Here is a 23,775-nt window from a genome sequence, read left to right as displayed (position 1 = left end):
CAGGCTGCCTACCTGCACCTCGCCAGCCGGGCTGGGGACCGCGCTGGGGGTCAGCATCTTCTCCACCCGCATCCCATGGGGTGTGCGGGGCCTCTGGAGCTCCCTGATGCTCCCGGGAGCATCTCCCCACCGCCTCCTGCATCCAGCCCGGCATGGAGAGCCTGAGCAACAGCCTGAAGAAGAAAGCCACGGAGCAGCACTACAGGGCAGAGGTGATGATTGCTGGAGAGCAACTGAGGTAGGAGGTGGTGGGGCCCCTCCTCTGGGCTGTACCCTGGGGCTCCGGGTTGTACCCCATTAGCAGGAGACTCAAAGCTTTCTCCTGGAGCAAGTGCTTTCCCCCCACGTGCTGGTGTCTCCCCTCCCCAGTACCTGCTGGTCTTTCCTTCACCCACCACCAGTGATGAACCAGGTCCTTGCCTGTGTTTCCTCCTCTCTGGGCATCTCCTGCCCTCCACCTCCAGGTGCCAGGGGGGCTGGCAGGTGGCTTTAGATGGTAACAGGGTTTTTAAATCCCTTTGTGTCCTCCCCTAAGCCCAGAGCCTGATGTGGTGACACTGAGCAGCCTCCCCAAGGTCCCTGCTCCTTGGGGGCAGCTCTGCCTCCGGGGGTGTTTGGACTTTTTGGGATGATTTGGGAGGTCACCCCATGGGTGTCGTGCACCCGAATTGGTTTGCACAGCAGCATGGAGGGTCTTCCCTCACTTCAAAGTCCCTTTTGGTAGCTTCTGCTGGTCTGTAGTCCAGTCCAGTTCTTCAGCAACTTCTGAGATATTTTTTTTTCCTTACGAAGATAGAAATATATTGTCCTATGCAAGAAAACCTGTGTGGCTGAGAAAACATATTCTCTGTGTATCTGAGGCCAGGACCTTCTAAGCATGCGACTGTAGGATATTTTAGCTCTTGAGCAGAGTTTGCTTGTTTGTATCTGGAGCCGTTCTGTTTTGTTTTGAAATGTGGGTGGAAAATAGGAAATATACCCTTGAGTAACGTAAAGAGCCCAAGTTTGCTAGCATTAGATTCCTAAAATTAGCTCTGTGTCTCTGTGTTGTCCACTCTCAGTGAGTCATGTTAGCTTTAGCTTTATTATTTATACTTTACCAAGGACTGATAACTTCCAACTAAGGGTTAGGGCCACATTTTGAAAACACAGCCAGTGTCCAAAGTGGCTGGATTTTAAATACTCAGTGATGGTTAGCCACGCTTCCAGCCTATTGTTTTTCACAAATATTACTCTCCTAGCTCCAGAAATTAAATCTTTTCCTTAGGCAGTGACTGGGAGAGCTGCTGTTGGGAGTGGAGGCTGCAGTAACCTTTCTGCCTTTGCAGTGTTTGCAGGGAGGCTTTGAAAATGGGCTTAACTCTCTTACAGGGAGAAGCAGCAGCTGACATGAATGACTTGTCTCATTTCAGTAACTCAGGGCGAGAGATGTAAAGTTATGACTTTTTCCATCCCGTGGGCAGGACAGGCTTATTCATATTTATATTTCCAGTATTTTACTCCTCTGGAGTGACTGAGGTTTAAAATAGCCTGGGCCAAAGGAGGTGGGGTCAGGTGTTTGGAAAGGAAATAAATTCATCAAGCCATGTGTGGAAGCTGTGATCAGCACACGTGTGAGGGGAGCGACACACCTTTTGCAGGACAGGAGTGTTTCAGATCCTGGACCATTTGGTGATTGTGACTGGAAGGAGGAGAAGGGGATGTAATAAATATTTGTGAACAGAGCTCTTCTGCCATGCCATACGCTACTTCCTATAAGCGAGGAAAAGGCATAGGACAAATGTTACACTCTGCCAAAAACCAATAATACCAACTCATTTTTCCCTCCCAACATTTGTCTGGAAACTTCACTTTTTATTGTCAATGTGAATGTATCTTTAAAAAAGGATGCTGAAAGCTTGAAGGGAGGCGAGGTTTGTGCAGGGAAGGAATATCTTTCCATCAGTGTGACTGTGTTGAATAAACTGTGGCTGAAGTTGAACAGAAAAACCCAAAATGTATGTAGCTTTGAGGGCACCCATCTTTCCCCCACCCCCCTTCCATAGCTGGGGTGGCTGGGAGTTTCCTGGTTAGGGAGCAGCAAAAATCTGAGGGTTTTCAGACCGAGCCCATGGCACCACAATCTCGAATTGCTTGCTCTGATTCAGTTTGCTGCCCCAGGATGAGCCTGATGCAGGTTGTCCCTGCTGGAAGGGGGGACAGGAGGGGTGGGAAGCACGAAGGAGAGGAGAGATGAGGTGAGAGCTCTCTCCTCGGAGCCTGGCGTGTGTTAAAACTGGGATGCTGGGAGACACGGGCTGTTTTGTCAACACGGCAGAGCAAGGAGCGACTCCATCTGCTTTTGGGCAGCCCTGGCTGCTCCCTGCCCCTGACCTGCTCTTGGGAGGCTCGAGATCTTTGTTGCGTGGAGAGGAGCTGTGTTTTGTGGGTGGTGGGTCTAAAGGCCAAGAAAGGACCCCAGCACTCCCAGTGATGGAGAGGTGGGTCCTTTTGCTGGTGGCTTGGCCCACAGCAGTCACATCCTTCTCTTTGGTGTGGGCAGGAGCCTGTTCCCTGTGCAGAAAGGCTGGGAGGAGCTGCTGGTCCCAGCACAGGGTGTAAAACCCGGGCAGGAGGGTGAAGAGATGGACACCAACCTGCAGCTGAGCTCCTCCATCCCCTGCAGCTCCTCTGGCTGAAAGGAGGCTGGAGTGATGCTGAGCAGAGCACGCTGAGTGCTTGACTCTCTCTCTTGTGTTTTGGGGATCCTGTGGCCTGGCAGGTAAGGGGTTAGTGATATGAATTTCCCTGGGACCCACCTGTCCAATAGGTAGGGATGGGGAAACTGAGGCAGAGAGGCTGGATGATGTCTCGGGCAACGGCAGATGGGTCAGGGATAAATGTCCGCATCATTCTCCCCTGCTTTTCTCCAGGTAAGGAATAAAGCAGCACGTAAAGGAGCCTTGTGGTCTGCCCTGACTCTGTGAATAGCAAATAATGCTGTTATATCTACATAAATTCTCAAACATTTGTTTTTCCCCTCTTCTCCACCCCCCCCCCCCCCGGCTATTGTATTTAATCAAACAAACCTTTGCTCCATCCTTACAGTTCTTTGGCTTCCCAGCAAGTTTGCAAATCCCTTTGAGTTTGGTTTGGCCGGAGGGATGAGTCTGGTCAGTGTCAGGATGAGTTTCCCAGCCAGAAATAGCAGCAGAAGTGAGGGGTGAGGAAATGCTTCGTTTGGGGTTTCCTGGGAACAAAACAGATCCCAAAGAAATTGAGGGGAGAGCGGCTGCTGTGCTTTGGGCTGTCCATCTGCCAGGGCCCCTTCACTTCCACGGGGATGCTGCTTTCTGGTCCATGGAGGGGATAAAGGAGTTTTGGGTCTTGAGTCTCTCCCCATCAAAAAGATGAAGATGATAATTTCCATTCATAATTTGGTCTTGGGTTTGAGGAGGCGGCTGTCTCAGGCTCGATCCTCACATCTCCTGTTGTCAGTCTTTTTGTTTCATATAAACTTGCATGAAAATCACACTAGTTTCACTGGGCGTTGCGTTGTTCCTGGGTGGCGTTCTGTAAAAGAAGCCCAATTAGTCATTTCTAATTGCAACAAGTGGCTTATCTGTACAGAGATATTCTGGAACAGCTACCGCGCTTTGAATTCACACCCTGCTCTAATCTGAGTTTCTCAAGTGTAGGCAAGCCCTTGTGCAGTCTCTTCTGGGTATTCCTCATGGGAAGTGAACAACCTCTTCTCTAATAACTCTGTTAAACTGCATTAATCACTCTTAAATGTAAAATGTACTTGGTAAATTTATATCTTGGGCAGAAAAAGTGAGAGGAGAAGGAATATAAATATAGAATGGTTTAGATTGAAAGGGACCTCAAAAAATCATTGAGTTCCAACCCCCTGGGCAGGGACACCTCCCACCAGCCCAGGTTGCTCCAAGCCCCCTCCAACCTGGCCTTGAACCCCTCCAGGGATGGGGCAGCCACAGCTTCTCTGGGCAACCTGGGCCAGGCTCTCACCACCCTCACACCAAAGAAGTTCTTCCCCAGATCTCATCTAAATCTCCCCTCTTTCAGTTGCTGTTTTTAACTGAGCACTTAGTTCTTTGTTTATTGGGAGTTGTGGGTTTTTTTAGTGGTGTTTTTGTGTTGTTGTTGTTTTCTGTAAAGATAGGAACGGAAAAGATCCTTTGAGTGACGCATTTTTCCAGGGCCATTAGTTTGAACTTAACTGCTGTGGGAATGTGAAGCAGAGTTAATATCCTTGAAAGATCCACCTTGGCAGTTGATACGCTCAAGGTCTGTCCCCGTGGGCAGGAGGTGAAGGAGAGTGCCCCAGGGGGACATTTCCACTCTGTGCAGGGACGTGTGAGTTCTTGGTGCAGAACAACCATCGCTTTAGGGGTTGCTCTGCCTGTGCAAGGACGATACAGTAGAAGTAGCAACTTTTCCAATAAGAGACAGCCCTTTGCTTTGGCAAATGCCCCGATCCAGGCTCTGTTCTGAAACTGCGTAAAATGTGAATATGCAGAAGTAAAGAGAGGAGCTGCTGGGTTGGTCTCCAGCTGTGGACACCAGTAACGCTGCTGGGAGAACACTGGGCTGCTGGAGGAGCAGGGAAGTCCTGCTTGTGATGGCTTAAGTGACTTAAACTCTTAGTTCCCTAGAGGTTTGTGTTCTGGATTTTCTTCTTTTCTCCACTGTTTACACTGCTGCGGATCTCCCTTTCAACAAGGTTACACAGGATGAATAATGGTGTCTTTGTAGTGACCTCGACAAAGAAACAATTTGGTTACCCAACACAGCCTACCCAAACCAATTCATGTGAAATCAGTGCTCCAACTGCCAAGTAAGGAGTGTTTCACAGGAGCTGATTCTCGTGTTCCAGCAAGCATTTTATCCTTGCATTATTCTGCTTTTATTTCTTTTTTTTTCTTTCCTTTTGAAGAAGTAATATGTACATGGGGCAGGTTTTGGCATCTAGAAAACTCATAATATTACATTACACATCCTTCTTTACAATTTTTTTTTAATCTGGAATCATGATTATAAACCACTCATAGTTTCACTGGCTTTGTTTTTGCAACGTTCTACACGGACTGGTTTATAGAGGGTGTCAGTGGAGCTGTTGGAAGATGCAGTTGGTGCTACGTCCTTCTGTGCCTGAAGGACAGAATTTGTCTCCATGTAGTTGATGGGAAACAGTAAACAAGAGGAAAGTGAAAAGACCACAAGGAGACCCTAACTCTGCATCTTCCTCTGTTCTGGGTCTGCAGGCGAGAGGGCAAACATCACAAACTTAAACCAGCCCTAGAATGTCCACGACACTGCTGCTCTAGAGGTGCTTAAACACCACTTAATTCCTATCCTGGCAATTGTTCCCAATAGAATAGTTTCAGAATAAGTGTATTTGAAATTTTATTATTTTTTTTTAACCTTAGGTTTTAGTAGTGTTGTTTGCTAAAAACCTTTTTTTTTTTCTTTTCTTTCCCCCCAAGATTTGTGCATTGCCTGAAGTATTCTGAAACGTGATAAAAATAATAGTTTCCCAACCAGTTTCTATTCAGGCCGTATGAAATTATGTGTTATTGGGCGTAAAGAATAGTTTCCCAACCAGTTTCTATTCAGGCCTTACGAAATTATGATCTATGTGTTATTGGGTGTAAAGATATGTGTGTGTATGTAGGTATGTATGTGTATATATGTGTGTATATATATATATATGTAGTCTTTATAGACTCCTGCAGACTCTTGATAGCAGCAGCGTACTCTTGGTTAAACATTTCTTATCTCTACCAAACATGCCTCTAAAGTGGTATCCCACTTGCTGATTACTAAGGAAAGAAAGTGTATAAAAAAAGAGTGCTTGTCTTCTCTCCTGGCAGAGGGATGTGGGCATCTCTCTGTTTGCAGTTGCTGCTTTCTGGGTCTGATTGTATTTTGACAGCAGACCGTGAAATAAAGGAAAAAGCTAAAAACTCTAAAAATAGCAGGCAGCTGTGTGGTGTAGGGTGGTCTGCTCTGTTCAGGTAAAATCTCTATGTGAAATGACTGCTTGTGGGAATAAATCTTCCAGGTAAAGAGAGTAAAATACTTAATATAGACTTCAGTACTTGAGAGAGGCCAGTCAAAGGCAAGACCAGGAGCTGGTTCTGCGTGAATAATTGGGTTAGTTTTTTAGTTGCCTGGAAGGTCTGAAAATACATCATTATTTTGACTCATAGGAGCCTGAGCATTAATTACATCAATCAATTGCTAATATTCATTCAACAGAAGTTTTTAACTTAAGACTTTCAAGACCCTAGCGTTTGTAAATCCTATGATAGAGGATAATCCATTATTATCCAGCAGATTTTTAGGTTATTTAGAACTTCTCATATGGTGCCTGAAAGCCTTGTCCAACATGACGTGGTGTTCACATAACTTCTTCAAAAAGAACAAAAGAACGTGAGGCATTAAATTAAGAAAAGTTGCAGTGATTAATACCTTTGTAAAATATACTGGCCTGGGGCAAACCTATGAATTGAAATGAATAATTTGAAAGCAGCAACATCCTGGAATTACAGAGGAGATATTAATTAAACATCTCCCCTCTGAGTCTGCTGCATGCACTGGGCATTTTCCAGGGTTAGTATTTTGGGAACAGTCATGACTGCAGGGCAAAAGTTTGGCTCCTGGACAGATCTCCTGCCAAGTTGGGTTGGCTTTGGCTTGAACACAGAAGATCTCTGTGCCTTGTGGCTTGCTCAGTTGCTAAGGTCCTTTTAAAAGAAGTCAAAGCCATACTCACCTGAGTAACCTTCACTCATATATATCTTTCCGTTGAAGTCACGGACCAGCCATAACCCCAGGGTTTTCAGGACAGGACTCTTGTTGTTCTGGTAAATTCTGTCCCAGTCTATCCCAGTTTGAGCCAGAAAATGTCCGGATAGCTGTCCATGGTCGCTGTGGGTTAGTGGTACATGGATTAGTAGGTAGCACATGGGATCCACCTGGCACTCATCTCTTAGACACATGGAGAAGGAAAACGAGTCCTCCCTTTACTACTCCCACCCTGGGCTGTGACTAAGTCCTTGTCCTGGGGGCAGCCACGTTCCTGCTTTTATGGTTATGGGGAAGGAGAACTAGACACAGAATTGTGCCAAGATGGCAAATATATGTACTATTATTTTTTTTTCTGTGTTTTGGCCCTTCTTCACAAGCCTCAGTTAGCTGCTGTGTATTTTTACAGGCTTATTGGGAACAAAAAAAACCACGTATGGTTCAGACTAAGCAATTATTGCAGGGTAGCGACAGGAGGAGAGAAGGGGATGCTGCAGGGGGGCTCCTTAGGATTGACTGATGCAGCCTTGCCAAGCTAACAAGGCTGGTTGAATTTGTACATCACTGGTTGCTTGCCAGAGCTCCCAAATCATCGGTGGTTTCTCCAGGCTGGGAGAACCAAGTTCTCCTGTAACACCAGCCACGCTCAATGACCTTCTTTCTCTCTAGGCTTCGCCTCCACGATGGGAAGCTCATTAAGGACCGACGTTACCACCTCCGAACCTACCCAAACTGCTTCGTGGCCAAGGAGCTCACGGACTGGTTGATTGACCACAAAGAAGCACCGGACCGAGAGACGGGCATCCGCCTCATGCAGAAGCTGATGGACCACTACATCATCCATCACGGTGAGTGGGTTTCTCTGCTCCCCGTTGAGTCTCCCTGGGGATGGGGGTTGTGTATCTGGTCCCCGTGTGATGACAACCAGATGACAACCACACCAAATCCAGCCCTCTCTTCCCCCCTCTCCTCCAGGGTCCAGGACCAGCTGCCTGGGCCCACTGCAATGCAAACACTCTCTGTTGCTCCCTGCTACTTGCTGAGGTTAATGCCCTTTACATTAAGCTGCCTCGAATAAAAATAAACTCTGCTTTATCACAAAAGCGTAAAGCTGAAGCAGTGAGTTCTCAGTTAACCATTAACACTTAAAACTGATTATTTTTCCATCTCTCCAGCCGGCAGTTTGAAACAAATCCATTAGTTAATTAAACCTGTGCAGTGCTGGGTACCAGGGCTGCTTTGATGGCTTATTGTGGACACGTCCCTCCTGTTTCTGTGACAATTCCTGGCAGGAAGCAGATGTTGACTTTCCAACTTTCGCCTTATGACGGTTAATTTTTGTTAGTCCTTTGGAAAGGGGGCTGCCTGTGTGAACCACAGCCCTGTGCTAAGTGCTTTGCAATTGGCTGCCTAAACTGTTTGCCCTCTTCTCCGCTGGGATCCAGAAGACGGTAATTATCTCATGAAGATCATTGTCTGTGCTGCCTCTTAATGGCCCGATGTGGTTTGAGCTGTTATTCTGTATATTCTCCATATTATATGCTGGAAACGGGTTGAAATTAGTCTTCAAATAGCAGAAGTGCTTTGGTTTTTTGGCCCGATGTGGTTTGAGCTGTTATTCTGTTATATGCTGGAAACGGGTTGAAATTGGTCTTCAAATAGCAAAAGTGCTTTGGTTTTCTATGGGCACAGTCCTGAGAGGTTTTATGTTCAATTCCCAATTGCAATGACAATCCCAGTCCTTGCTCCCCGGAGCTGTTAAGAGGGAAAACTTCACCTTTTAAAACAACCTTCTTGCTTGATGAGCCATGGGCTTTTTAGCGTCCTGGTTTCCCATCAAGGGAACTGCTCAGGAGGAGGGATGAACTCTGGACAATCTGACAGTTTTTAGCATTTTAGCCTTCACCAAAAGGGGAGTGAAGTTTTGCTGGTCTGCTCCAAAGAGTCAACAAGTGTTAAAATTTTCAAAAGGAGTATCTTGCATCTTTTGATTTTCACTCTAGTGGATTATGGTACTTTAGTGAGTAAATCTTTGGGGATTTTTTTTTTTTCCTTTCACTTAATTTTCTTTGTTTTCTGGGCATATTATTTACTCTGTGTTTGTTGGGTTTTTTACTGCTGAATTTTCTCCTTCTTGCTTCAGACGGGTGGAGCTGAAGAAAGGCAGACTGATTTAGGAGCTGGACTGTGATTTTGGGGCTGGTTTTTTTTTTCTGTAATCTAGGAATCTCTAGCAGGCAAGTTTATCTCAGAGCTGTATCCCAAATATTTACCTGTTAAATGTTGCATGCACTTAACAGCCATGCATTTGCAGACAGCGTGCTCATCCCTAAGGAGAATTTGAGGCTGTTCAAATAGATGTGATTATTCCAGTTGTGTGTACCTAGCTTTGAAGAAAAACTTCTCTCTTGAGGTCAGTTCGCCATTCAGATGAATTGTGCAGGATTGGCACAAAAATGGTGTGGAAAATTCGGTGTCATTATTTGTTTTAGCTTGTGAGTATTTCTGACAGGGACAGAGGTGATTTTTATGGGGCTTTGGATGCAGTGTGGGGTTTTTTCCTCCTCTCCTCCAAGTCTACTTATATGTGGCAGTAGCTTTCTAAGAAAAGAGACAGGTCTGTTTGTTTTCTTTTAGTCTTTCTTTAAAGTCAAAATTTAAACTAAAAATAAAACCAAACAAGACTGCACCCCTCTCCAAAAAAAACCAAAAAGGGCTAAAAACCCCCAAATTCAAACCAAAATCCTTCTCACAGAAAAGAGACAGGTCTGTTTGTTTTCTTTTCGTCTAAACCAAAGCATCAAAATTTAAATTAAAAATAAAACCAAACAATTTTTTCCTCCTCTCCTCCAAGTCTACTTATATGTGGCAGTAGCTTTCTAAGAAAAGAGACAGGTCTGTTTGTTTTCTTTTCGTCTAAACCAAAGCATCAAAATTTAAATTAAAAATAAAACCAAACAAGAATGCCCCCCCTTCAAAAAAAAAAAAAAGGGCAAAAAAAACCCCAAATCCAAACCAAAGACCTTCTCAGTTTGCTCTAATGAATATTTTAGAGTCTGCATCAAAATGTAGACTCAAACTGAAGTTTGTCCAAGGTCTCTGCAGTGGGACTGGCCTCTCCCACCAGTACAGGCTGCAGGCGTTAGTGCCTAATTTGGGGACCAGATGCTGGTTGCCACGTGGTATCAAGGACATAAAGAAGGACATCGCATGCAGCCCCTATGGCTTTTAACCTGGAGATAACACCCCGCTGAGGCTGCAGCTCTGTCTGTCCCATCACGGATGGATGGACACCCTCAGAACTGATGTCCCTGCTCTCAACTCCTTTCAGTCTGTGACGAGCACTCGGACTACAAGGATGCCAAGCTGCTCTACCGCTTCCGCAAGGACGACGGGACCTTCCCCCTCACCAAGGACGTGAAGGTGTTCATGAGAGGGCAGAGCCTTTACGAGAAGTACGTGAGTCCTTCCCCTGCAAAACAGCCCTCAGCCAGGGGTGCTGGGAGCAGGCTCTGCTGGCTGCGCTCGCTGGGGATGCTCTAGGGTGGGAGCCACGGCTCCAGCTGGCTTTTCTCTTCCTTCTCTGTGCCCTGTGCTGGGAAATGCTGCTTTCTGAGCTCTGTCACAGAACGCAGGACAACCAGCCTCTTTGGGGCTGGGACAGGAGCTGTGCTCTGAACTCATGGATGTTTTCAAGGTCTCCAACCGAAGTGCAGGTTCTGGGATCGGTACAGGATCCAGTCTGTAGTTTGAGCATTCCTGGGATGGGCACTCCATTGACCATTCCCAACACACCCCCAGCCTCCTTGGGTGAGCTGCTTCTACCAGCACTATTAGGACTTATGTCCCAGCAGGGTACAGGAGTTCAGGGCCCTCATGGACCTGGATTTCTGCACCTCACTGAACCTATTTGCAAAATATGTAGAAGGAAAAAAGACTTCTCAGGCAGTAAAGAAAACCCATTCCACCTCCAAGTGTTTAGTTTTCTTCGTGTTGATCATTTCTGGTTCCAAATCCAAATCATCTTCCCAGGCATCTCTGGGAAGGTAATTTTATTACACTGGGTTTCAGCACAAACCGCTTGACCCATTGCCTTCAGCGGCCTCTCCACACCTTCTCCATCCTCACGCCCTGGCAGTCAGATTCACAAACTGGCGCTGAGGGAGAAGTCCTTCAGGCAGGAGGGGTGGTGATTTTGGGTGTCTCAGGGACCCTCAGGCAGACCCTCATCCCTGGGACCAGCGGTGGGACCAGGCGAGCACCCAGCGCCTCTCACGGCTGAGCCCGCTGCGCCCTCTCGTGGACACACCGGGTTTAGCGCTTCCATACGCTGCAAACCGAGTGTGTGGTCACTGAAAAGCACTTTCTCCATCACAGAATCACACAGAATTATCTAGGCTGAAAGAGACCCTCGGGATCATCGAGTCCAGCCATCCACCCTACTCTAAAGTACTCCCCTACACCACATCTAAACGGTTCTTAAACGCAGCCAGGGATGGTGACTCAACCCCCTCCCTGGGCAGCCTGTTCCAATGCCCGACCACTCTTTCTGTGAAGAATTGTTTCCTAATGTCCAGTCTAAACCAACCCTGGCGCAGCTTGAACCCATTACCCCTTGTCCTATCATCTGTAACTTGGGAGAAGAGACCGACCCCCGCCTCTCTACACCCTCCTTTCAGGGAGTTGTAGAGAGCAATAAGGTCTCCCCTCAGCCTCCTTTTCCCCAGACTGAACAACCCCAGCTCCCTCAGCCTCTCCTCATAAGACTTACTCTCCAGACCCCTCACAAGCTTCGTTGCCCTTCTCTGGACCCACTCCAGTACCTCAACTCGGACTATCTGCTATTTGTTGCGTGCACTGGGTGGCTTGCTTGGCTTTCCCCTGCGGTTTTTAGCTGAGGTCGCAGCTGAACTGGTTTTACTGGAGCTGCTTCCTCCGCTGTGATGAAGATTTACAAAGCTCTGCATTTCTCCCTGCCTTCCCAGCAGTGATGTTTGGGCTGTAACGCTTTGCCCGCTTCTCTTGGCCTTGCTTTGCCCGGCTTGCAGCTCCTGCATGGGACAGCAGGGCATCACGGGGGACTGTCCCACCTCTGTGCCAGGCTGGTGAGCGTGGAAGAGTCAATTCTGAAGGTGAGAGAGGAGAACTCGGTGAAGTACCAGAGGACTTTCCTGGGCTGCGAGATGATCGACTGGCTGGTTCAGGAGGGAGAAGCAGAGAACCGAAAGGAAGCGGTGGAGCTGGGCCGGGCGCTGCTGGAACATGGGATCATTCAGCATGGTGAGCAAGGGTCCAGCTGGAGACGGGATGGAAAGCAAGAGATGAGCGGAGCTGTCAAGCCTATGCTGGGAACAAATCCCCATTCATGGCGGGCAACAAGAGCTGGTCAAGTGCCCACTTGGAGATGGCAAAGGGGCCTTTTAGTTCTATGTTTGGAGCTGGTGACCTTTGAAATCGGAGCAATCTTCCACCACCCACAAAAGCTTTGAGTTGAAATCTGAGCTATTGCTCTTCAGTTCTTCAAAGCCTCCGGCCGCAGGACTGGGATCCACTCCTGGGTTTTGAGGGCTGGGTTGTGAGGGTGTAATGTTCAGCCTCGCTTGGCTGGAGATCATAACCCTCTGCAGGAATTAAACTTTTGATTCAGAAGGCAGGGAGTCCTTCTGTGTTAGAGGGCTGTGAGTCAGTAGTACACCCCTGGGAGGTAGCATCTCTTGGGGAGGTGGCCCTTCTGTTCCACCTTCCCTGCAGGTAGCCTTCTCAAACAGTCAGAGAAACTGCAATAGACCATAGGGTCATTAAAAGCAATTCATTTGGGGCCCTCAGTATATTTCCTTCATGTTTTTCACACCCCCTCAGCCTCTTCTCCCTCCCCTGTTCTCTCCCAGTCTCCAATAGGCATCACTTCTTTGACAGTGATGTCCTCTACCAATTCTGGATCAACTTTCGCCGGAGGCGTCGTCTCACAGAGTTACTCAATGAAAACTCTTCTCGTGCCCTGTCCGAGAGCCCAGACAGCCCCTTTTGCCTTCGAAAGCTCAACCCGGACCCCGGCAACACCAGCTTTCTCTCAGGTAACAGTGGATGTATTTGTGGAGGGGTGTGAAAGCCAGGATTCCATCACCAGAGTATCCCAGAGCTGAGGCTGTTGCTCCAGCAGAGCGTAGGATGTACCTCCAGGCGTTGTATAAAGTGATCACTCATCCCACTGGTTTGTGGTGCATGTCATGATGCAGCTGCAGTCTCTCTATCAGAGCTCCCCATCCCAGGAAAATAACTCAATTTACCGTCAACTTGGTTCGTGGTCCTTCTTTGAAGTTAGTTTTATTCTTTCTCAAGAAATGGCTCAAATGCCATCTTCAGCATATGCTTACCTTTCAGAGGGGGTGTCAGGCTGATGGGGAAGTTTTTAATTTCAAGCTAGTCTGCTCCCTACTTGGGTAACTGTTATTTCTGCCTCTTTCAGTCCAGACCAACAAGGAGATCAAAATTGTCTCAGCAGTTCGAAGGAGCAGCATCACTTCTCTCACTGGAAACTCCAACCCCTACTTCAGCCCTGCTCCTACCTTGGTGTTCCCTCCTGTGGCCGAGTGCAACCCCAAATCAGGTCTGGGCTTCTGCAATGCCCTGTCGTGGCACAAGATGCATCTATTTCTTCAGGGCGTGGGGCAGCTCAAGCCTCAGCTCCCAACCCCTTCACTGTCACCTTGGTGACTTGCCAGAGGAGAGGGTCAGCCTCACCTCTGAGTCTTGATTTGAAACGTGCAAGCGTTTTGAAAACCATTGAGATGGATGCAAAGATTTCTGTGTGCAGTAGCTGTGGCTGGTTCCAACATCTGTTCTCCAGCCCATAGTAATCCCCAAAGCTGCCTCGTTATGCACTCACTGTACGAAACCCTTGATTCTGATAGGATCTGTCAACTTCTGCTCTAGTGTTAAAGAGACCCGTCACCAATGAAGAGCTCCTGTCCCCTGGGGCCCCCTACATCAAGAAAACACTAACTGTAAGTGACCACAGCGAATGGCATTGCCAACCCGACGGTGCTGAGTGCCCTGACTGCTCTCTGATAGCTTTCCATTTGCTGCTCTGACCCCTGCCTGTTGAACCTTTGATGGGATGTCACATCACCATGGCTCTTTCTTGGCGTCTCTCAGTGGGTCCAGTCTCTGCAAACAGTCATGAGTGAAAATGGGCACAGCCTCTGCGGTAATTTGATGTATATTTAAGGGGCAGATCAGGAAAGAGAATGTTTCCTGGGCAGGAAAACTCCCATTTAGGTTTCATTCAGCTTGACACTATAGACTTGGTCAAGTCTTGTGACAGCTGAGACTTTGACATGCATCCCCTGTCACGCAGTTATCACCTTTATGCATGGCTTTATGCAGCTTTCAGGTTTCTACTGCCAGATGTGTTGATATGATCCATCAGCATCTGATGGAGCAGCACTCAACAGGGAGCATCTGAGGGACACTCTTTCCTTTCTTATGACGGGCTTTTTTCATGGCCAAAATAAACAGACCGCAAAATCTCCAGGATGCTGCAGACAACCTGAGCTTTGGGTTTTTTGTTGTCTAATTGTTTCCAAAGCTGTAGGACCGGTCAAGGCAGGGCTGGTAGGTGCTGGCTGTGAACGTTCCAAGGCAGTTCCTGCCCTGCGGATCCTATCGTGTTTGTTTATTTTTGTGTAAAACTTCTCAGCCCTTTCCTACCCACATTTGAAAGGGGGAATCCCACGGTGACCAGTTTAGGAAGCGCGAGGGCTGCCTTGCTGTACTGGTTTGACACAAGTGGGGTTCCAGGGAAACTGTGGATCAGGTTCCCAAATTAAATGTGCTGTAGAAATTGGTGGGAAGGAGCAAGAAAAATCAAGTGGGTGATTAGCGTGGCATATATGAGGACATGCCGTTCATTCTCCTCCTGAATGCTCTTGCCCTGCCCTTCAACTCTGCCAGCCTGGGTCTTTCATGGCTCATTTCCTTCTGCTTAGCTGTGCAGTTGCTGTTATTTATTTATATGGGTGATGTGCAAAGTCCTTTGGGAATTCCTCTTCTCTTTTAGTCACATCAGATGGCCACGGTATTACAGCAAACTGCTCTGACAGGCTGGGATCAGAGGGGGAAAAAATTAAGAGTGGCTACTTCCACCCTGGAAATGCTCTCCTGTGCCAAGGAAAAGGCACGGTGTACGTGCTCTGGAAATGTTCTCCACACGCTCTTGGTGCATGCCTTGCACTTCAACTTCACACCGCCTGTGCTCACTCTTCTGAGTCTTCTGGCAGGGAATATTAATCAGAAAGCAGCTTTGCAGAGAGCAATTAACCTGTGGTTCTGTGTCTCACTACGCAGAATTATAGAATACCGGGTTGGAAGGACCTCAAGGATCAGCTGGTCCAACCTTTCTTGGCAAAAACATGGTCTAGACAGGATGGCCCAGCACCCTGTCCAGCTGAATCTTAAAAGTGTCAAATGTGGGAGAATCCACAACTTTCCTGGGCAGATTATTCCAATGGCTGGTTGTTCTCATGTCCAGCTGAATCTTAAAAGTGTCAAATGTTGGGGAATCCACGACTTCCCTGGGGAGATGATTATTCCAATGGCTGGTTGTTTTCAAATCTCCCCAGGAGTAATTTGTACCCATCACCCCTCGGGTTTTACATGTGACTCCTTGTAAAAAGAGAGTCTCCCCCTTCTCAGTAGCCACCCTTTGTAACACCACTTGGTGCACAGCCCTTTGTCTCCCATCCTTGACAGATTAGGATCATGAGCAGAGCTCTCCATCTCACTAGGAGCTGTTGCATCTCCTCTATCCAGCCCATTCCTTGGTTTTTAAACCTTTTTCTTCTGCTTGTAGATTGTGGGGGATGCGGTGGGCTGGGGGTTTGTGGTCCGAGGAGGAAGACCTTGCCACATCCAGGCAGTGGACCCAGGAGGACCTGCTGCTGCTGCAGGGATGAAGGTAATTCTTGCTCGTGGTGTCTTAACAGGAGGCAGGACTTATCTTGGTTGGTCTTTTCAGGCTGAACACATTCTCTGTGATAATCCCATGTCCCACAGTGGAGATCAGTCCGATGGATCGGTGCTGGAGCTCTGGCAGTGCTGTGAGGGATGGGGGAAGGATGCTCTCTGCAGGCAAAGTGCCCTGGAGTTAGGCTTGACTGAAAGAAAGGTTGGGTTTCACAATTCCCTATTAAAAACCCAGCAGTAAGGGAATAATTCCTACAATTTGATATAAGTCACAGGGATATTTGAAATAATAGGATTCTTCAGAGGCAGAGTGTGACTCCTTGTTTGCTTCGGGCGGGATTGGAAGGGGATGGATGAATTTGTTTCATTTACTCAAGAGCCCAGTTAATTTCTCTTTACCTAATCTCATTTGCTACTAAATTGCTGGATGTTAATATTGTACTTCATTTCCATCTGTGAGACGAACCACTGCTCATAAATGAGTCTTTTTTTTTCTCTGTTAGCTCACAGTCAAAATCCCTTTGGTTCCTTTTTTTTTTTTCTTTTTTGCCAAGCTGCTCTACCGCTTCCGCAAGGACGACGGGACCTTCCCCCTCACCAAGGACGTGAAGGTGTTCATGAGAGGGCAGAGCCTTTACGAGAAGTACGTGAGTCCTTCCCCTGCAAAACAGCCCTCAGCCAGGGGTGCTGGGAGCAGGCTCTGCTGGCTGCGCTCGCTGGGGATGCTCTAGGGTGGGAGCCACGGCTCCAGCTGGCTTTTCTCTTCCTTCTCTGTGCCCTGTGCTGGGAAATGCTGCTTTCTGAGCTCTGTCACAGAACGCAGGACAACCAGCCTCTTTGGGGCTGGGACAGGAGCTGTGCTCTGAACTCATGGATGTTTTCAAGGTCTCCAACCGAAGTGCAGGTTCTGGGATCGGTACAGGATCCAGTCTGTAGTTTGAGCATTCCTGGGATGGGCACTCCATTGACCATTCCCAACACACCCCCAGCCTCCTTGGGTGAGCTGCTTCTACCAGCACTATTAGGACTTATGTCCCAGCAGGGTACAGGAGTTCAGGGCCCTCATGGACCTGGATTTCTGCACCTCACTGAACCTATTTGCAAAATATGTAGAAGGAAAAAAGACTTCTCAGGCAGTAAAGAAAACCCATTCCACCTCCAAGTGTTTAGTTCTCTTTGTGTTGATCATTTCTAAATCCAAATCATCTTCCCAGGCACCTCTGGGAAGGTCATTTTATTACACCGGGGTTCAGCACAAACCACCCTCTGGACCCGTTGCCTTCAGCAGCCTTCCACACCTTCTCCATCCTCACGCCCTGGCAGTCAGATTCACAAACTGGCGCTGAGGGAGAAGTCCTTCAGGCAGGAGGGGTGGTGATTTTGGGTGTCTCAGGGACCCTCAGGCAGACCCTCATCCCTGGGACCAGCGGTGGGACCAGGCGAGCACCCAGCGCCTCTCACGGCTGAGCCCGCTGCGCCCTCTCGTGGACACACCGGGTTTAGCGCTTCCATACGCTGCAAACCGAGTGTGTGGTCACTGAAAAGCACTTTCTCCATCACAGAATCACACAGAATTATCTAGGCTGAAAGAGACCCTCGGGATCATCGAGTCCAGCCATCCACCCTACTCTAAAGTACTCCCCTACACCACATCTAAACGGTTCTTAAACGCAGCCAGGGATGGTGACTCAACCCCCTCCCTGGGCAGCCTGTTCCAATGCCCGACCACTCTTTCTGTGAAGAATTGTTTCCTAATGTCCAGTCTAAACCAACCCTGGCGCAGCTTGAACCCATTACCCCTTGTCCTATCATCTGTAACTTGGGAGAAGAGACCGACCCCCGCCTCTCTACACCCTCCTTTCAGGGAGTTGTAGAGAGCAATAAGGTCTCCCCTCAGCCTCCTTTTCCCCAGACTGAACAACCCCAGCTCCCTCAGCCTCTCCTCATAAGACTTACTCTCCAGACCCCTCACAAGCTTCGTTGCCCTTCTCTGGACCCACTCCAGTACCTCAACTCGGACTATCTGCTATTTGTTGCGTGCACTGGGTGGCTTGCTTGGCTTTCCCCTGCGGTTTTTAGCTGAGGTCGCAGCTGAACTGGTTTTACTGGAGCTGCTTCCTCCGCTGTGATGAAGATTTACAAAGCTCTGCATTTCTCCCTGCCTTCCCAGCAGCGATGTTTGGGCTGTAACGCTTTGCCCGCTTCTCTTGGCCTTGCTTTGCCCGGCTTGCAGCTCCTGCATGGGACAGCAGGGCATCACGGGGGACTGTCCCACCTCTGTGCCAGGCTGGTGAGCGTGGAAGAGTCAATTCTGAAGGTGAGAGAGGAGAACTCGGTGAAGTACCAGAGGACTTTCCTGGGCTGCGAGATGATCGACTGGCTGGTTCAGGAGGGAGAAGCAGAGAACCGAAAGGAAGCGGTGGAGCTGGGCCGGGCGCTGCTGGAACATGGGATCATTCAGCATGGTGAGCAAGGGTCCAGCTGGAGACGGGATGGAAAGCAAGAGATGAGCGGAGCTGTCAAGCCTATGCTGGGAACAAATCCCCATTCATGGCGGGCAACAAGAGCTGGTCAAGTGCCCACTTGGAGATGGCAAAGGGGCCTTTTAGTTCTATGTTTGGAGCTGGTGACCTTTGAAATCGGAGCAATCTTCCACCACCCACAAAAGCTTTGAGTTGAAATCTGAGCTATTGCTCTTCAGTTCTTCAAAGCCTCCGGCCGCAGGACTGGGATCCACTCCTGGGTTTTGAGGGCTGGGTTGTGAGGGTGTAATGTTCAGCCTCGCTTGGCTGGAGATCATAACCCTCTGCAGGAATTAAACTTTTGATTCAGAAGGCAGGGAGTCCTTCTGTGTTAGAGGGCTGTGAGTCAGTAGTACACCCCTGGGAGGTAGCATCTCTTGGGGAGGTGGCCCTTCTGTTCCACCTTCCCTGCAGGTAGCCTTCTCAAACAGTCAGAGAAACTGCAATAGACCATAGGGTCATTAAAAGCAATTCATTTGGGGCCCTCAGTATATTTCCTTCATGTTTTTCACACCCCCTCAGCCTCTTCTCCCTCCCCTGTTCTCTCCCAGTCTCCAATAGGCATCACTTCTTTGACAGTGATGTCCTCTACCAATTCTGGATCAACTTTCGCCGGAGGCGTCGTCTCACAGAGTTACTCAATGAAAACTCTTCTCGTGCCCTGTCCGAGAGCCCAGACAGCCCCTTTTGCCTTCGAAAGCTCAACCCGGACCCCGGCAACACCAGCTTTCTCTCAGGTAACAGTGGATGTATTTGTGGAGGGGTGTGAAAGCCAGGATTCCATCACCAGAGTATCCCAGAGCTGAGGCTGTTGCTCCAGCAGAGCGTAGGATGTACCTCCAGGCGTTGTATAAAGTGATCACTCATCCCACTGGTTTGTGGTGCATGTCATGATGCAGCTGCAGTCTCTCTATCAGAGCTCCCCATCCCAGGAAAATAACTCAATTTACCGTCAACTTGGTTCGTGGTCCTTCTTTGAAGTTAGTTTTATTCTTTCTCAAGAAATGGCTCAAATGCCATCTTCAGCATATGCTTACCTTTCAGAGGGGGTGTCAGGCTGATGGGGAAGTTTTTAATTTCAAGCTAGTCTGCTCCCTACTTGGGTAACTGTTATTTCTGCCTCTTTCAGTCCAGACCAACAAGGAGATCAAAATTGTCTCAGCAGTTCGAAGGAGCAGCATCACTTCTCTCACTGGAAACTCCAACCCCTACTTCAGCCCTGCTCCTACCTTGGTGTTCCCTCCTGTGGCCGAGTGCAACCCCAAATCAGGTCTGGGCTTCTGCAATGCCCTGTCGTGGCACAAGATGCATCTATTTCTTCAGGGCGTGGGGCAGCTCAAGCCTCAGCTCCCAACCCCTTCACTGTCACCTTGGTGACTTGCCAGAGGAGAGGGTCAGCCTCACCTCTGAGTCTTGATTTGAAACGTGCAAGCGTTTTGAAAACCATTGAGATGGATGCAAAGATTTCTGTGTGCAGTAGCTGTGGCTGGTTCCAACATCTGTTCTCCAGCCCATAGTAATCCCCAAAGCTGCCTCGTTATGCACTCACTGTACGAAACCCTTGATTCTGATAGGATCTGTCAACTTCTGCTCTAGTGTTAAAGAGACCCGTCACCAATGAAGAGCTCCTGTCCCCTGGGGCCCCCTACATCAAGAAAACACTAACTGTAAGTGACCACAGCGAATGGCATTGCCAACCCGACGGTGCTGAGTGCCCTGACTGCTCTCTGATAGCTTTCCATTTGCTGCTCTGACCCCTGCCTGTTGAACCTTTGATGGGATGTCACATCACCATGGCTCTTTCTTGGCGTCTCTCAGTGGGTCCAGTCTCTGCAAACAGTCATGAGTGAAAATGGGCACAGCCTCTGCGGTAATTTGATGTATATTTAAGGGGCAGATCAGGAAAGAGAATGTTTCCTGGGCAGGAAAACTCCCATTTAGGTTTCATTCAGCTTGACACTATAGACTTGGTCAAGTCTTGTGACAGCTGAGACTTTGACATGCATCCCCTGTCACGCAGTTATCACCTTTATGCATGGCTTTATGCAGCTTTCAGGTTTCTACTGCCAGATGTGTTGATATGATCCATCAGCATCTGATGGAGCAGCACTCAACAGGGAGCATCTGAGGGACACTCTTTCCTTTCTTATGACGGGCTTTTTTCATGGCCAAAATAAACAGACCGCAAAATCTCCAGGATGCTGCAGACAACCTGAGCTTTGGGTTTTTTGTTGTCTAATTGTTTCCAAAGCTGTAGGACCGGTCAAGGCAGGGCTGGTAGGTGCTGGCTGTGAACGTTCCAAGGCAGTTCCTGCCCTGCGGATCCTATCGTGTTTGTTTATTTTTGTGTAAAACTTCTCAGCCCTTTCCTACCCACATTTGAAAGGGGGAATCCCACGGTGACCAGTTTAGGAAGCGCGAGGGCTGCCTTGCTGTACTGGTTTGACACAAGTGGGGTTCCAGGGAAACTGTGGATCAGGTTCCCAAATTAAATGTGCTGTAGAAATTGGTGGGAAGGAGCAAGAAAAATCAAGTGGGTGATTAGCGTGGCATATATGAGGACATGCCGTTCATTCTCCTCCTGAATGCTCTTGCCCTGCCCTTCAACTCTGCCAGCCTGGGTCTTTCATGGCTCATTTCCTTCTGCTTAGCTGTGCAGTTGCTGTTATTTATTTATATGGGTGATGTGCAAAGTCCTTTGGGAATTCCTCTTCTCTTTTAGTCACATCAGATGGCCACGGTATTACAGCAAACTGCTCTGACAGGCTGGGATCAGAGGGGGAAAAAATTAAGAGTGGCTACTTCCACCCTGGAAATGCTCTCCTGTGCCAAGGAAAAGGCACGGTGTACGTGCTCTGGAAATGTTCTCCACACGCTCTTGGTGCATGCCTTGCACTTCAACTTCACACCGCCTGTGCTCACTCTTCTGAGTCTTCTGGCAGGGAATATTAATCAGAAAGCAGCTTTGCAGAGAGCAATTAACCTGTGGTTCTGTGTCTCACTACGCAGAATTATAGAATACCGGGTTGGAAGGACCTCAAGGATCAGCTGGTCCAACCTTTCTTGGCAAAAGCATGGTCTAGACAGGATGGCCCAGCACCCTGTCCAGCTGAATCTTAAAAGTGTCAAATGTGGGAGAATCCACAACTTTCCTGGGCAGATTATTCCAATGGCTGGTTGTTCTCAAATCTCCCCAGGAGTAACTTGTACCCATCACCCTTTGGTTTTTTCATGTGACTCCTTGTAAAAAGGGAGTCTCCCCCTTCTCAGTAGCCACCCTTAGAAGCACCACTTGGTGCACGGCCCTTTGTCTCCCATCCTTGACAGATTAGGATCATGAGCAGAGCTCTCCATCTCACTAGGAGTTGTTGCATCTCTTCTATCCAGCCCTTTCCTTGGTTTTTAAACCTTTTTCTTCTGCTTGTAGATTGTGGGGGATGCGGTGGGCTGGGGGTTTGTGGTCCGAGGAGGAAGACCTTGCCACATCCAGGCAGTGGACCCAGGAGGACCTGCTGCTGCTGCAGGGATGAAGGTAATTCTTGCTCGTGGTGTCTTAACAGGAGGCAGGACTTATCTTGGTTGGTCTTTTCAGGCTGAACACATTCTCTGTGATAATCCCATGTCCCACAGTGGAGATCAGTCCGATGGATCGGTGCTGGAGCTCTGGCAGTGCTGTGAGGGATGGGGGAAGGATGCTCTCTGCAGGCAAAGTGCCCTGGAGTTAGGCTTGACTGAAAGAAAGGTTGGGTTTCACAATTCCCTATTAAAAACCCAGCAGTAAGGGAATAATTCCTACAATTTGATATAAGTCACAGGGATATTTGAAATAATAGGATTCTTCAGAGGCAGAGTGTGACTCCTTGTTTGCTTCGGGCGGGATTGGAAGGGGATGGATGAATTTGTTTCATTTACTCAAGAGCCCAGTTAATTTCTCTTTACCTAATCTCATTTGCTACTAAATTGCTGGATGTTAATATTGTACTTCATTTCCATCTGTGAGACGAACCACTGCTCATAAATGAGTCTTTTTTTTTCTCTGTTAGCTCACAGTCAAAATCCCTTTGGTTCCTTTTTTTTTTTTCTTTTTTTTATGATATAGAGATCGCAGCACAATGGTTATCAGTGTAGTTTATGGAGTGGTAACACTTGTGGGTTTGCAGGATTTTGCAGCAGGTTATTTGCATTGCAGCCTCTGGCTCTGGTCAGTCACGGGAGGAAGCTGCCATGAAGACATGGGCTGAAGGTCACCTGCCCTTCCTCTCCTTGCAGGTCTGCCAGTTTGTTTTCTCAGTGAATGGAATGTACGTTTTGCACCTGGACTATCAGACCATCAGCAGCCTCATCATGACAGGACCACGGACTCTCGTGATGGAGGTCATGGAAGCCATTGAATGAGTGAAGGCATCTTGTCCCACCGCTCTTTGGAAAGGCAGGAGGCTCCACTAAGCAAGGATGGACTGTGGGGAGGAGGGACCAAGCTGTACCATTCACTGTGAAATGTTAGCCAGGCATTTTAATATATTTTCCAATAAATGCACTCTAAGGGACAAGTCTCACATTTTGATGTTGTTTGAAATATTTGGCTCTTGAGAGGGTCCAAGCTCTTGCAACTCTTTTTTAATGGCAGTGGGGAGAGTTCAACACATCACGAAAACAGCCATTCACCCGGCCAAGCTGCAGGGCAGGTGGTACAAGCTGGTGAGCAGCAATAAGTCTGATACCAAGTGAGTGAGAAAGTCTGAGCTCCCTCGAGTTGTCTGCACAGTCTGTCGAGAACATAATGTGCTTTCCAGATGGCCCAGTAAACCCTGCCATCGACTCTGTCAAGAAAATAAGGCAATGACTGCAGCGATGTACGCTTCCGTGTAAAGACAGTCTAAGGCTCCTGCTACTCTCTTGGCTTTGCCAAGCTCACGGCCAGGGCTGGCTGCTCTTCCCAGCTGAGTTTCTTGTAAAGGTGAGACTTCCATCCTTGGGCTTTTTGTGCCTCCACACCCCAATAATGCTTAAATTCTTTAACCGGCTTCATCTCAGGGTGGAGCTGGGCAGAGGTCCCAAATGTCATAGGCTGCCACCAGCCTGGGAAAGGAGAGACCCCAAACAGTGTCTGCCCAAAAGGAAATGTGTCATTGTCTGAGTTTGGCTCTGGGAGGGAACAGAAATGAGTGAAAGCCACCAAAATCCATCCCCTCCCTGGGCCCTGCTGCTCCAATTCCTACGATTTGCAGATGATGCAGAATATTCATGTGCAAACTACCCTGAAAGTGAACTAAATATAGAATAACAGGTAACGACAAGAAACTGGGGAGTTTTTTTAGCTTTCCAGTTGACAGAGCATCCTGCCTGTGATCAGCCTGCAGTGCTGATACAGCAGGATGATTTCCAACCCTCCTGTTTAGGGCAGGTCCCTCAGTGAAGCTCTTTTGGCCACCAACCAAATCTTAAGAAAACCCAACCTCAAACAAACAGAAAAAAAAGT

General features: G+C 48.3%; 1 protein-coding gene across 1 annotated transcript; it reads left to right on the top strand.

Moving 5' to 3' along the window:
- On the top strand, positions 1 to 22,854 carry LOC106895515 (DEP domain-containing mTOR-interacting protein-like). The gene is made up of 15 exons (XM_014954955.1): positions 1 to 238; positions 7,480 to 7,658; positions 10,142 to 10,265; positions 11,912 to 12,090; positions 12,699 to 12,884; positions 13,277 to 13,417; positions 13,744 to 13,814; positions 15,662 to 15,766; positions 16,329 to 16,417; positions 18,061 to 18,239; positions 18,848 to 19,033; positions 19,426 to 19,566; positions 19,893 to 19,963; positions 21,724 to 21,828; positions 22,566 to 22,854. The coding sequence occupies exons 1-15, from the start codon at positions 153 to 155 to the stop codon at positions 22,689 to 22,691; spliced, it is 1,968 nt and encodes a 655-aa protein (XP_014810441.1). The 5' UTR covers positions 1 to 152; the 3' UTR covers positions 22,692 to 22,854.
- The last annotated feature ends 921 nt before the right edge of the window (positions 22,855 to 23,775 follow it).

This window comes from Calidris pugnax, unplaced genomic scaffold, assembly GCF_001431845.1.
Source record: "Calidris pugnax isolate Ruff unplaced genomic scaffold, ASM143184v1 scaffold50, whole genome shotgun sequence".
Taxonomy (NCBI): Eukaryota; Metazoa; Chordata; class Aves; order Charadriiformes; family Scolopacidae; genus Calidris; species Calidris pugnax.
Note: the sequence above shows the minus strand (reverse complement) of the source record. Positions and strands in the feature narration are given on the sequence as shown.